Raw genomic sequence first — 13,725 nt, forward strand, 5'->3', positions numbered from 1 at the left:
TGCAACCCACCCGGGCCTGCCAGCCGGGCCCGCTCCAACACCATCGGCTCAGCCCCGCCCCTGCGGCACAGCTGGCAGATGCCCAATGGGCACTACCGGCGGCGGAGGCGTGGGGGGCCTGGGCCAGGCATGATGTGTGGGGCTGTCAGCGACCTCCTTAGTGACACGGAAGAAGATGACAAGTGCTAGAGGCTGCTCCCCCCTCCGATGCATGCTCTTCTCTCTTGCGGAGAAAACCAAGACCGAATTGGGAAGCCAGTGCGGCCCGGGGGGGAGGAAGAGGGAGATGGAAGATGGAAGGACACCATGCGTTATCAGAGAAGAGAAGGAAAGAACTCGTGAAAAACCAATCAAACCCACCCAATTGCTTTATTTCCCTTTGCAATATGGGCACTGCCATAGTTCTGCCTCTTTGCTGGGGAAAGAAAATACAGGAATGTGGAGGATGATTCCCCTGGGAGAAGGGACATGAGGACGGCTTGGCTTTCCCTTGCCCTTCCCACTTTCCGAAAGCTGTGGAAGGGTTGCAGCAGCCTGTGTCTACGCTCATTGCCTGAGAGGCCCGGAAGATGTTCTGGCTCTTACCTGGGGAGCAGTGGAGACCGTAGAAGGGGAATCTGCTCCCTTGCCAGCTCTGCACCTTGGCCAGCATCACTGCCCCAGGCCAACTGCAACAGCATCGCATGCACTGCCCTGTGGCTCGCTCTCCCCAAAGAGGCACAGGCTAAGGCAGGAGCACCGGACGCCAAAGGAGGGAGCCCGGGAGGGAGCAAAAAGCAGAAGTGAAAGGGGTCAGGGTGCTGTGGTGACAGCAGCAAGGGCTGGTCTGGGTGAGAAAAGCCATAGCCCAGCAGCCCCCACTGTGGAGGAGAGGGTCAATGAAACAGAACTGGTGGTGCTGGTGGGTACAGTACTACGTCTTCAAGGCCTGTCACCCACGCAGTAGGTGCTGCGAGTGTTAGTTAGGATAGTCTGGAGGTGCCCAGGGTCCACAAAGGTGCCTGAGGCTCTGGTAAGGGGAACGTAAACATATTAAATAACCTCTATGGCCAGGGCCCCAACCAAGTGGAGTCGGGCCATGGTGCTGGAGCCCCTTGCTGTTCCAGGTGTCTGCTCGTTACACACTGGCCACAGGGAATCCCGAGGATGGATTGGGGTAGTAGGAGGTCCCTAAGGGAATCAAGGCAGGTCTGTTTTCCAACCAGGATAGACGTGATTCTATGTGCTGCACAGAGCTGTGGCAGCACCAGAACATCTCCCCAGTCTGGTCCAGCAGGCAGTGGATCTCTGTGCCAAGGCCAATGGGACCACGTGCCAGAGGCTCAGCCCTCTCTGCCACTTCTCAAAAGGGCACAACACACACATCCTGTGGGCCACTCTCCCCGGGTGGGGACTTGTGTAAAATGTGGATGGCTGAGAGACTGAAGCAAGAGAAGCTCCAAGGTCATGGAGGACTTGGCGTGCAGTGGAACCTCTGGCCCGTAGCTTCTGCAGCTGGCTTGGGATTGAGGGTCAGTTTGTAAGGATACTTTACGGTGATTAGTAAATATACCTCAGCTTAGACTGGGGGCTGCTCCTTCTAGCAAAGTAGGCTCTGATAGAGCCTCATCACACAATATGGAAAAACTGGGGCTGTATTACCGTGAACGGTCTTCTGGGCCAGAACTGGGTATCACTCCCTCCCCAGAGTAAAAGCTGACTGGAAGACAGCCTCAGACCATGTGTCATTCCTGAATCCCAAATGCAGAAGCATCAAACCAGGCCCGTTTTTGGCTAGTCAGTGTTCCTTTGGTATATATTGAATTGTCAGAAAAGTCATGATGCATTTTGCATAGAAAAACAAAAATACATCATGACTTTTCTGATGACTCAGTAGTATCTAGTTCCACTTGGAGGAACACATCACTGTCTATACCTGGTGGAAACGTACCATCCCCTTAATCCCTCCCAGTGTTAGCACTGCAGGTGAACTGACGCACTAGAGAGGGTGCCGGGTGGGCCCTCCTTTCCCAGTCAGGAGCAGATGGGGCCAGCCACACAAGATCCTCCCTGGGGATCCTCTGAGAACCCCTGTCTTAACAGCTCAGTGGATAAACACTCTTTATCCTCTTCCAGCCCAGATTCCACCTCTTGGGTAGGAGCAATCATGGCTGTTATTTTTCTTAGAGCCACTTTTTCCTTATTAAGTAGTTTTATTTTTCAGTTGATACAGAAATAAGGCATAGACTTATTTGTTCTAAAAAGCCAAACTTGACTATGTGGCTAGAAAAACATTTGTCATGGTTCCACCTTCTCTCTCAGCTATTGATGGGGCATCATCCGCCCCCAAACCAAAGTAGTCCCAGGATGGGAGGCCGATGAGATGGAGATGAAGGTTTCCCACTCTCAGACCCTCTTCCACCTTAATTTTTCTCTCCTACTCAGCACAGTTGTGCTTGGGGGTAGCTGGGAAAATGAATGTGACTACCTAACACCCTGATCCTAATAGGCATGGTCATTGCATAAGACTCTGACGCTGGGCTTTTGTATTGTTTTCAAGGTTTCCTCTGCTCAGCATCATTTCATGCCAAAGTGCTGCTACGGGCTGCTTTATGTGCACAAAATTGCTTTCATCCACCTCAGAAATGCAGCTTTCCCTAGGGAAAGGCCTACAACAGGACGACCATTCTGAGCCAGCGAGTATATTGCATGGTGTTTTGAGAAAGAGAAATGCAGTGAAACCTTATGCCATTTCAATAGTAGGAGAAATGTAGTCTGGCAGAGCAATCACCAGAAATGAAATTTGCCTGCAACGCTAAATTTACTATGCCGGGAAACCTTCCTAGACATCTGAACTCTGCAAACTCTCTTTCTCTCTCACACACACACAGTATTTGAGTCTTCAATAAAGTACTATAAAAACTGGTCACCTGACCAGCCATCTGGTTTTCTGGTACCAATGAACTTAGGAACTTACTTCTTTTATTCATCTTACCCCGACCAAGAGAGCAGGTTTCTTTTTCCCTTGGCCCGCAACTACTCTTCTATTAAGACCAGAAAATTAAAGAACTTTCTGTTAAGTCATGAATGCGTTTTAATAATCTTTGTTTTCCACTGCCTCTGAATAAATATGAACAATGCCAACCTCTATACTCATAGCCAGGCCTTCCCTTCCAAGATAGCAAATCCTGCCTCTTCTCTTCTTCTCGTTCCCTTGAAAAAAGGCTCCATTAAATCTCAGGAACTATCTTTTTTAACCTTTGGATTTAAAATTATAGCAGCATCTTGAGAAATTCCATGCAAAAAAGACTAATAACATTGTCTGAGAGAACCTGCATAATTGGATTTGGGCAGGTCCCTTCTGAAGATTCTGTAGTGATTGGTCCAATTTCCGTTGCTAATACTAGCCTTTGTCATCTCTCAAAACAACAGTGAAGGAAGGAGGAAAAGAAACCAAGACAGGGTGGTGTTTTAACTAGCTTTGTGTTTAGATACTTGCAACTCCAGCCTGCCTTCAGGGGGACTGTGGAAGAAAATGCATGTCTTTTTCTCTCTTTGTGTGTCCAGAGTATCAAAAGACCCGACACGGTGGTAGCTCCAAGAAAGCTGTTATGAGCCAGGGCCAGCATTGAGTTACCTGCGTCATGAAGGCATGGTGCTCTCCGCCAATTTCCAGGCTCCACCTGCAGCATGTAGGCAGTTGCCTATGGGGGCTATGCCAGTCTTGTCACTTAAGAATCCATTTCTATTCCAGACTTCACTTCTCCCCACTTGATGTCCCCATATATACTGAGAACTCAGGACACGTCCCTGAGGCTGAACTCTGTTCTGGATTTTACCCTCCCTGACTCTGGGACTACAAAGAGAAAAAAAAAAATCTCATATTTTACCTGTCAACCAGTATCTCCCTTCCATTCACACGTCCACCCCTATGAAGCCTACATTGCAAGCCTGAGTGTCTTCTGCCCTCTTGGCCTTTGCTGCATGACCCAGTTCTTGCCCAAGCTTATTTGAGGGTCTAGCTGTCTCTGCTAACCCTCTGGTATTGGATAAAGTTGTGTTCTAATGAAATAAATCAGATCAACATTTTAAATAATTCTAATTTTTTAAAAGAAAATTTTCAGGACCAACAGATGGCATAATGGTTATGTCGCTGGACTCCCACATAGTTGCCCTCTGTTTGAGTCCTGGACCCTGCGTTTTAAAATTCGTGCTGGGTACGTGTGTGTGCATGCTCAAAATCATGGGAGGAGAATGGAGGAGAAGGGGTTGCAGCATGGCCATCCCCCCAAGGGGTGATTTCTCACTTTCTGTCTCTCTGGTGAGTGCACACACTATAGCAAAAATCTCTCTAAACAAAAAAAAAAAATTCTCAATTTTGCGTTACATCCTATTTCTAAAGCTGGCTATGGAAGTTTCTTTTTTAGACAAAGTGTTTCTTTAGTGGGTGGAGCCAGGGACTAGTTGAGACATTCTTTTACTTTTAAGCTCTATTATAAGATATAAATATTACGAGGTTGTGTGCAGAAAAAGTGTGAACATACAGCAGTGAGTTTGTGAGACTTGTAAGTTAGGAACTGCCATTGCTGTTTTTGTTAATCAGTTTCATGACTCTTCTGTTTCAATGTTGTCAAAATCCTGGGGCTACTGTGCATCCAGGATCCTGGTGAAAGGAGACATCTCCATGCCTTGGGGCGGACCCTTCCCCACCAGCTCTTTCACCCAACCCATCCTCTCTTGGATCCCAGAACACTGTCCTGGAGGGGCAAAAAGGGATTTTATTCAGGAAAGAATAAAGAAGTAGGCCCCTTTTTAGTGGCTAGTTGGATCACAATGGTTTAACTGCAGACAAGAGTCTCTGAGGAGTCAGATCTAGGTTTGGATAACTTATCTTTTCAATATCTCCTGAAATTGAGACTCTTAACAAAAGCTGAACAAAAATAACTCGGAGATTATGATGTAGCTTTTCCTTAAGGAAAAGGAGATCCCACATTAATGAGCCCTTGACAGTCCTATACCAGCAGCTTTTTATTTGGGTTTGGTATTTCCCCTCTAAGCCACCCAACATACCATAGTCGGATCTGCCTCAAGGGAAAAATTGGCTTTTCCCTTCTGAACCACCCAGCAGATCACACTTGGAGCCACCCCAAACAGACCAGCAGCCGATGACATCTCTGCTGACTACAGAGAAAGGGCTCAGCTCCAGACCACGAGGGGGTTTTGCCATCTGTCACATTCTACAGCTTGCCCAGTAGAGTATCCAGATGTACCTCGTTGGGAGAATAAGGACAGAACTATCTTGGGTTTCTCTCTACTTTGACTTTCTGCATCCCAAAGAGGTCACATCAAGCCAAAGACAACAGATTCACAAATTACCCCAGTCTGCCCAATGGCCTGGAAATTTCCTTTTAACACAACTCAAGCCATTGGTTGGTTGGTTGATTGAGGAGTATGAATGGGCCTCACGGGAAAGTCTAATCAGTTGAATGGTGAGTCTGACGTGCCCCCAAGCTACCCTTCTATTTTTCTTCTACCCACCCCTCCCCTCCACCATACTACAAGTAGGAGAGTTAGGATTTTGACCATCTAAATATGAAATGAGATTTTATAATAAGCTATGATTCTATGTAAGTGAGGTTTGAATTCCTATTTCTAGATGTATGAAAGAGTTGAAGAGATCAGGTAGAAAGAGGGATGGGGATTTACATTTATTTGTCTACAGTTTTTCATTTGCTGGTTGGCTGGGGTTTTTTTTGATAAAAGATCTGCTTTGAAATAGCAAAGGATAAATTCATGCTCTGCAATTTTTCTAAATCTGCTTATTTTAATGAATCAATTTCTGTCAAATTTAATGATATTAAAAAACTAAACCAGAGGTTATAGTTCTAGCGCCATCTTTTATCTCTGGTCTCCTTCTTACCTGCTTTCTCTGTCACTCTACGCTGGCCTTTATTTCTTGTCTTTCTGTCCATGTCTCTGACTCTTTTCTTTCTAGGGACTAAAATATAACCTAGATTAATTAAAAATTGCCCAAAAACTTTAGTGAAAGCCAACACAATAATAAAATAGATACTATTTATTTTTATTTTTATTTATTGCCTCTTCAACAAATACAAAATTTGACTTGGTAAGATGATAATTAAAAAAAATAGTATAGTGATCTAGTAAATAAAAATGATTGGAAATCAAAAATAATCAATTTTTTCCAGTCTTTTATACTAACTCATGCCTTCAGGAAGGATATTGCATCTCTCTGTTTACTTTTCCTTCTTAAGAAATTTGAAATGTTAATGCTTGGCTAATCCATGGGTCTGCCAAGTGTATCCAAGTGAATGGTACACATTTAAAGCACTCAGTCTCCACAAATCAGTTTAGGAAAATCTTCACTTATGGTGTCCCACTAAGGACCTATGAAATTCTTGGCATTGTAATAAACGTCTAATTTTTTTTAAGAAAATTTGTTTATTGGCACTTGAACCCAAATTTGTTTTAATTTTGCACACTCCTCTTCCTCTTTTCTCCGTTTCTTCTTGCTAGTCTAATTAAGCAACAACACAAAAAATCCAGATTTTTTTTTTTCTTGCTAGTCTAATTAAGCAACAACACAAAAATCCAGATTTTTTTTTTTTAATCCAGGAAGGAAGTTGAGTTTTCATGCTTTTTGCTTCCTAGGATCATCTTCTCTTTGTGGATTCTTAAGCCAGTCATAGATTTTTTTTTTTTAATCCAGGAAGGAAGTTGAGTTTTTTGCTTTCTAGGATCATCTTCTCTTTGTGGATTCTTAAGCCAGTCATAGGTCAATTAAACTACAAGCTAATACTTTGGATCTTCACCCAGACAGTTTTCCAACCCAGCACTGGAAACCTGAATGGATCTTTTCTCTATTTTTATTCTGCAAATTTGTCAAGAGATCAGAATGGATTGTGCTCTATATTCTGAAATCAAATCCTAGAATTTGCACAAATCATGCCACTTCCTCTTCTGTTCACTCAGAGGATACCCAAAACAAAAAAGGAGACTAAATCAGTTCAATCTCTCAAGTCCAAATTTGACCTTACTTGTGACTCAGTAGTCTGATTTCTTATGGCAATGGCCTGTACCACACAAACACCACCACTTAAAATAAATTATTGAAAAGCGACACAAGGGATGAGCAGGAAAAACACACTCCAAATTTTTGAAAGTGCCATTAATTAATTTTTAAAAATAAAGGTAATGTAAAATGAGGGCTAAACAATGTAATTTAACTGCCAATTAAATTATCCAGTAGTTCTGGTCTTAGTTACATTTGATATGGAGTTATAGAACATTAAGCAGATCCCAGCAGATTTTGTAAAAACACATAGGTATTAAATTTTAATGGCTACCAATGGAAATATATACTTAGCCTACAGGCTGAACTTTAGTCAGTGTTTTTCTATCCTGGTGTTTTGTGAACAAGCCAAAATTTATACAAAGACACCCTAAGTGCTGTAATTGCAGAGGGACTTCCCACTTGGTGATATTAGAGAATAGTCCAGCTCCATAAAAATGATTCCAGGATTTAGAACTTACCCAGAAAAAGAAATGGAGGAGAAAAATCTAATGCACCAAATGTGTTTGGTGTTTCATAGCTGGGACAACTGGGTGTAGGGTAGGAAGACAAGTTCTAGATCAAAGAGAAAGTTGATGTGGAAAATATCAGTGAGTTCCAGAAGAGGACGGGCTTGGTGATGTGTGACCTTGGATCCTCGTTTTTACTTAGATCGTGGGTAGACTCATTAGCACATACTGCATTCAGAGAAGTCCTTTCCATTAAACTCATTTAGGATAATAGATTTGCAGGATTAATAGATTTCCTGAAAATCTTTTTGAAACCTGGGAGATGGAAAGGAGACTCTTGCTTTAAACCAGCCCAAAGACAATCTTTATGAACTGAACAACTCTTCAAATGTAGTAGAAGAGTGGAAAGACTGTATCATTTTTCCTAGTGGTATGAGAGCCACAGGAGGGGAGAAGGGCCATGAGTGGTATGGGATGAACTTTATCAGGAATAGATTTCAAAGTCTATAAGGGTGCACCAGTACTAACCTCAAAGGATAACATTGTAAGGAAGTGGACTTGTGGGTGTCCAGTCTATACCTGCTGTCTTTTGGGGCCCAAGATCAGGCCATTCCCTCCTTAATTTACTCTTAGAAGATTAGAGTATGAGATGGAATCAAGAAAAAAAATTGAGTGCTCTGCCTCAGGCTGTTAAAATGCTGCCACTGCATCATAAAATATGTGAGTCAAGCCCATGAGACACCTCATTAAGGGCAGCATGCACTGCAGCGGGCCAGCCTGACACCCCACAGTGACGGCCTTTGTCGCTAATGCTGGCCTGCCCAGGGTATCAGTGCATCTCTCATAAAGCCAGAGTTCAGCACTGCATGTTGACCAGGTGGATATAAATGTAATATAAATGCTCGTTTGGATCCAAAAGGAAAACTATTAAAAATAAAAGAAAGATGAAGAACTTTAATGTTTGGGGGGTCAAAGAAAAGAATAAATAAATAAAATCTTGTTGTAAAGAATTAATCAGCCTGATTCCTCTTCCTTGACTTGTTTCTTTGCTCCTACTGAAAAGAGATTGCAGGAAGAAGATGGGCCAGGACTCAGCGTGAGTGGGCGGCAGCAAGCTCTGCAGTTGTGATGCCTTCTGAGCCAGCTAGAGATAAGGAATTCTAGAGGTTTGCGGTTTCAAGGTCTTCCTAGCCCTGGGGCATGGCTTTGCAGAGCATCATGTTTTACCACTGTGCTACTATTATATGGACCCTGGGTTTATTATTTTAATCTAAATAACTCTTTTCTAAATTAGAAACCAGTATTCCAGAATAAATCTCTTTTTGTAGTTTGGTCAAAGATATCTTCTTGAGCCCTAGACTATAATTTCGGTAGGTAAGATTTTCGTTATGATCTAAACTATCCACAAATACAGTATGAAGCCATCAGCCAGGAAGGTCTTGATTCTTAGACTGGATTGGAAATCGCTAAGGTCTTGTCCAACTCTTAAATTTTCTGTGTTTTGTTTAGTGATAATTTCTTTCTTATGGCTTCTATCACCATCAAAATTCAAAAGACAGAATTTGACAACCCCTAATTTCACATCTTTCTGGGATGACAAGTTGGCTTTTATGCACTTACTAGAAAAACAGAGAGAGACAGAGAGACAGAAAGTGAGAAATCACCTCCCCCCAGGGGGATGGCCTTGCTGCAATCCCTTCTCCTCCATTCTCCCCTCAGGATCTGGGGCACACATGCACATGCGTCCAGCGTGAGTTTAAGCCACCAGGTCCAGGACTCAAACTGCAGTTGGCTACATGGGAGTCCAGTGATGTAGCCATTACATCATCTGCTGGTCCCAGGAGGGATCTTTTAATCTAGAACTCAGGTCCAGCCTTTCATAGACTAATGGAACTTTGAAACAAATAGAGGGTCAGCAGGTGGTCTAGTGGTTAAGGCTCTGGACTTCCATGTGGCTGACTATGGTTCAAATCCTGGACCCAGCAGCTTAAAACTTATGATGGGCATGTGTGCATGCATGCCCAAAATCCAAGAGGAGAATGGAGGAGAAGAGACTGTAGTTTGGTCCTCCCCCCAAGGAGTGATTTCTCTCTTTCTGTCTCTCTCTCTGTCTCTCCAGCGAGCACACATGACCTAATAGCAAAAATATCCCTCTAAAAATAAACAAATAGAAAGATAAAAATAAACACTATTTTTAATTTCTTTCAAGTGACCCTGTATTATGATATGAGTACTTATTGGTTATTCTTTTTTTGGTGCTTATTTTAGAGATTTTTGCTATAGGGCACATGTGCTTACCAGAGAGAGAGAGAGAGAGACAGAGAGACAGAGAAACAGAGAGAAATTACCCTTTCTGGAGGGTGGGGGAGATTTTGGGCATGCACGCGCACACACACCCTGAGTTTTAAGTTGCTGGGTCCGGGACTCCAACTGTGGTTGACTATGTGAGAGTCCAGCAACGTAACCATTATGACATCTGCTGGTCCCCCTATTGATTATCTTATATAACATGTTCTTAAAAATCATATCTTGGCTCTGCGAGATTACAAACTTGCCTTTATGCCACATCCCTTTGGTGATAAGCTGGGGAAACTCCCAAACGAATTACCATGAGTTAAGCATGACACACATTTAAGCACAACATATTGGAACTAATCATAGGTACACATGGCTCTGGAGCACCTTAAAGGTAAGAGACTACAAAAAAAGAAGAGAAAATGGTGGCTATGAATACAAACATTGGAATCAGTTCTGCATGTAAACCCATGTACCATTGGGAACCAGCAGCGTAATGGCTATGTCGCTGGAATCCCACGTAGTCAACCGCGGTTCGCTTCCCGGACCCGGTGGCTTAAAACACGCCGGGTGGTGTGCGTGCGTGCCCAAGATCCCAAGAGGAGAATGGAGAAGGGATTGCGGCGTGACTATCCCCCCTGGGGGGTGATAGACAACAAGCCCCCAAAAAAAAAAAACCCAAAAAAAAAAAAAAAAAAAAAAAAAAAAAAAAAAGGAAAAAAAAAAAAAAAAAAAGAACCTATGTACCATTCATTTGTTGTGTATGCTTAAGTAAGCCACTTCACCTAAGACTCACCTTCTTCATCTTCACAATGGGAACAATAATAGAAATAATGTCACAGGGTTGAGTAGAGTGAACAAAGAGAATGATCGGCGTCCCATAATAGGCGCTCAATAAATGTCAGGTGTCACCACTGTCGTCATCGTCATCATCATCACATAAAAGGACAAGGCAGTTTTCGAAAAGTTCACAGAAAATGTGTATTAGAGAAAAAACTATGCATGGATTTCAATTTTTTTTTTCACACTAAAGCAAACTCACAGCTTAATTCCATTTTTCCATTCACTTGTTGAAGTTCCCTTGTACATTCTCCAAACCCACCAAACCTGAGGAACTAAACCTCTCAGGGCCACATATTCAAATTAGAACAGTGCTCTAAGTGGGTGTTTCCCTTCTGTTAATGAAACACAGAGGACAATTTGATCTCAGACAGGTTTCTAAGGAAAAGGGAATAAATTAGCTTTAAAAAGCACGCAAATCATTTTATATAACTATTTTTAAATAATGCCTCTACTCTTGTCTCAGAAACAAGCTCTAATTTGCTTATTCTTCACTTCTAATTTCCATACCCATTTAATAACAAAATGGGAGAAACATTAGTGGGAGATGGTAATTGTCAAAGCAGCAATAAAGTTAATAGCAACATGAAGCACACTGTACACATATAAACATAGCAATAGTAAAGGCCATTTGAAATATCAAGAACTCATAAATTAAGAGCACATGTAAGTGAGCCATAAATTCAGGGTCAATGGCCAGATTGTTACTCTATTTTAATTTTTTAAAAACAAAATAAAGAACATGAATAATCTTTCTAAAGACCATTCCTCGATGGTCAGTAAAGAATGATTCATTTACAAGCCATTAGCTCTGGACATAAATCGAATATGCAGTTCTTTATAGGAGATTTCTAAGGGAATACTTAAGATAGCACAAGGCAAAACCAGCGAGACAGAAGCCAACCACTGTGAATTTGCAAGAAGAAGACTCTCCCATGCATCAGGACCTTACTTCCAGACCTCTGTCCTCTGCTTCTGATCGTGTGTGTATGTGTGTGTGTGTAAAAGCAGCAGTAATAATGGTCCTCATCTGCTGATTTAAATGATTTTATAACATACAGGAATAATAGCACCCAGGGTGTTTAAGCAGCAAAGAATCTAGGTATCAATCGACCCAGTCTATTTTTTAAGTGAGGTATCTGAGATTTGGGAAAACTCTAAAACAGATTTCCAGTAGTCAAGGAGGTCTCCTTTGAATCTCGATAGCCATATTAGGCTCTTATGGCCTCAGCAACCCTAGCACAACCGTCAAAAAAGGAGAAGAAAACAAAAACTGACACTTTCTAAAAACCTTTTGTTAACATTTCCAGAAGTCTTCTCTGAAAATTGAATGGAAGTTACAGATCTTCTCCCTTGAAAAGGGCATAAATAAGGGGCCAGAGGGTAGCGTGTTGGTTAAGGTGCTAGAGTCTCACATGGCTGATCATGATGCAAACCCTGGATCTGGTGGCTTGAAAAACATGCTAGGTGCATTTGTGTGCATGCCCAAAATCCTGAGAAGAGAAGGGAGAAGGGTTTGAGGCAGGGCTCTTCCCTCCCGGGGGGGGCGGTGAATTCTCATCTTCTATTTCTTTCTTTCTCTGACAAACGCACATGCACTGTGGCAAAAGCCAAAAAGTGGAAGAGGTACACAAATAAAATATCAATATTCGAGACAGAAGCCAACCACTGTGAATTTGCAAGAAGAAGACTCTCCCATGCATCAGGACCTTACTTCCAGACCTCTGTCCTCTGCTTCTGATCGTGTGTGTATGTGTGTGTGTGTAAAAGCAGCAGTAATAATGGTCCTCATCTGCTGATTTAAATGATTTTATAACATACAGGAATAATAGCACCCAGGGTGTTTAAGCAGCAAAGAATCTAGGTATCAATCGACCCAGTCTATTTTTTAAGTGAGGTATCTGAGATTTGGGAAAACTCTAAAACAGATTTCCAGTAGTCAAGGAGGTCTCCTTTGAATCTCGATAGCCATATTAGGCTCTTATGGCCTCAGCAACCCTAGCACAACCGTCAAAAAAGGAGAAGAAAACAAAAACTGACACTTTCTAAAAACCTTTTGTTAACATTTCCAGAAGTCTTCTCTGAAAATTGAATGGAAGTTACAGATCTTCTCCCTTGAAAAGGGCATAAATAAGGGGCCAGAGGGTAGCGTGTTGGTTAAGGTGCTAGAGTCTCACATGGCTGATCATGATGCAAACCCTGGATCTGGTGGCTTGAAAAACATGCTAGGTGCATTTGTGTGCATGCCCAAAATCCTGAGAAGAGAATGGAGAAGGGATTGCAGCAGGGCTCTTCCCTCCCGGGGGAGGGCGGTGATTTCTCATCTTCTATTTCTTTCTTTCTCTGACAAACGCACATGCACTGTGGCAAAAGCCAAAAAGTGGAAGAGGTACACAAATAAAATATCAATATTCACATCCCCCAGCTTGACCCCAGAACCTGTTATAAGCTCTATAACAGTCCCAGCAACTATTAGGAGAAAAACACACATAAAACAGAACCATTCGTATCAAGGGAATCTAAAGGTGGGGGGCGCCGTGACAGCTGAAGCTATTTAGGCCTGGAAACAAAGGACAAAACCCAGGCTTATTTCCCAGCATATTGGAAACCTGCTTTCCTCTACCCCCAGATCGGACAGCTTGCTGTGGACCAGAGCACAGTGTGGATGGCTGAGGGCCGGGTAGTGAGTACAGAGGAAAAAAAGGGTGCCTCATGTAAATACAGTTCAGTAAGTGCTCTGACATGAAAGCACTAAATGGGCCAGGATACAAATTCCTACTTGTATTTAATATGACCCCAGCCATGCCTCTTAACTTCTAACCCTTGATTTTCTCAACAGTATAATTAGGACAACAGAAATAACCTTGCATGGTTGTATTTAGGATTAGTGACTGCACACACACACACACACACACACACACACACACACACGAGTACCAAGCATGGGGCCTATCGTATAGCAGGCATTCAATAAAACATGATTGCTATTATTATGTCTCCATCTACTCATTCATTAAATGGTGTTTATTAATCACTTACTATGATGGCAAGGACCAGCAATAATGAACC

The 13,725-nt window shown here is 42.6% G+C and overlaps 1 protein-coding gene across 1 annotated transcript in view; it reads left to right on the forward strand.

Moving 5' to 3' along the window:
* LOC102488737 (voltage-dependent R-type calcium channel subunit alpha-1E) overlaps positions 1-3,169 on the forward strand; it is a 342,844-nt gene extending 339,675 nt beyond the window's left edge. Inside the window, exons 50-51 of the mRNA XM_027767826.1 lie at positions 17-1,511; positions 2,540-3,169. Coding sequence (XP_027623627.1) covers positions 17-189 — 173 coding nt within the window. The 3' untranslated portion in view covers positions 190-1,511; positions 2,540-3,169. The remainder of the gene's footprint in view (positions 1-16; positions 1,512-2,539) is intronic.
* Positions 3,170-13,725: the final 10,556 nt, after the last annotated feature.

This window comes from Tupaia chinensis, unplaced genomic scaffold (genome assembly GCF_000334495.1).
Source record: "Tupaia chinensis unplaced genomic scaffold, TupChi_1.0 Scaffold000074_1, whole genome shotgun sequence".
NCBI lineage: Eukaryota > Metazoa > Chordata > Mammalia > Scandentia > Tupaiidae > Tupaia > Tupaia belangeri.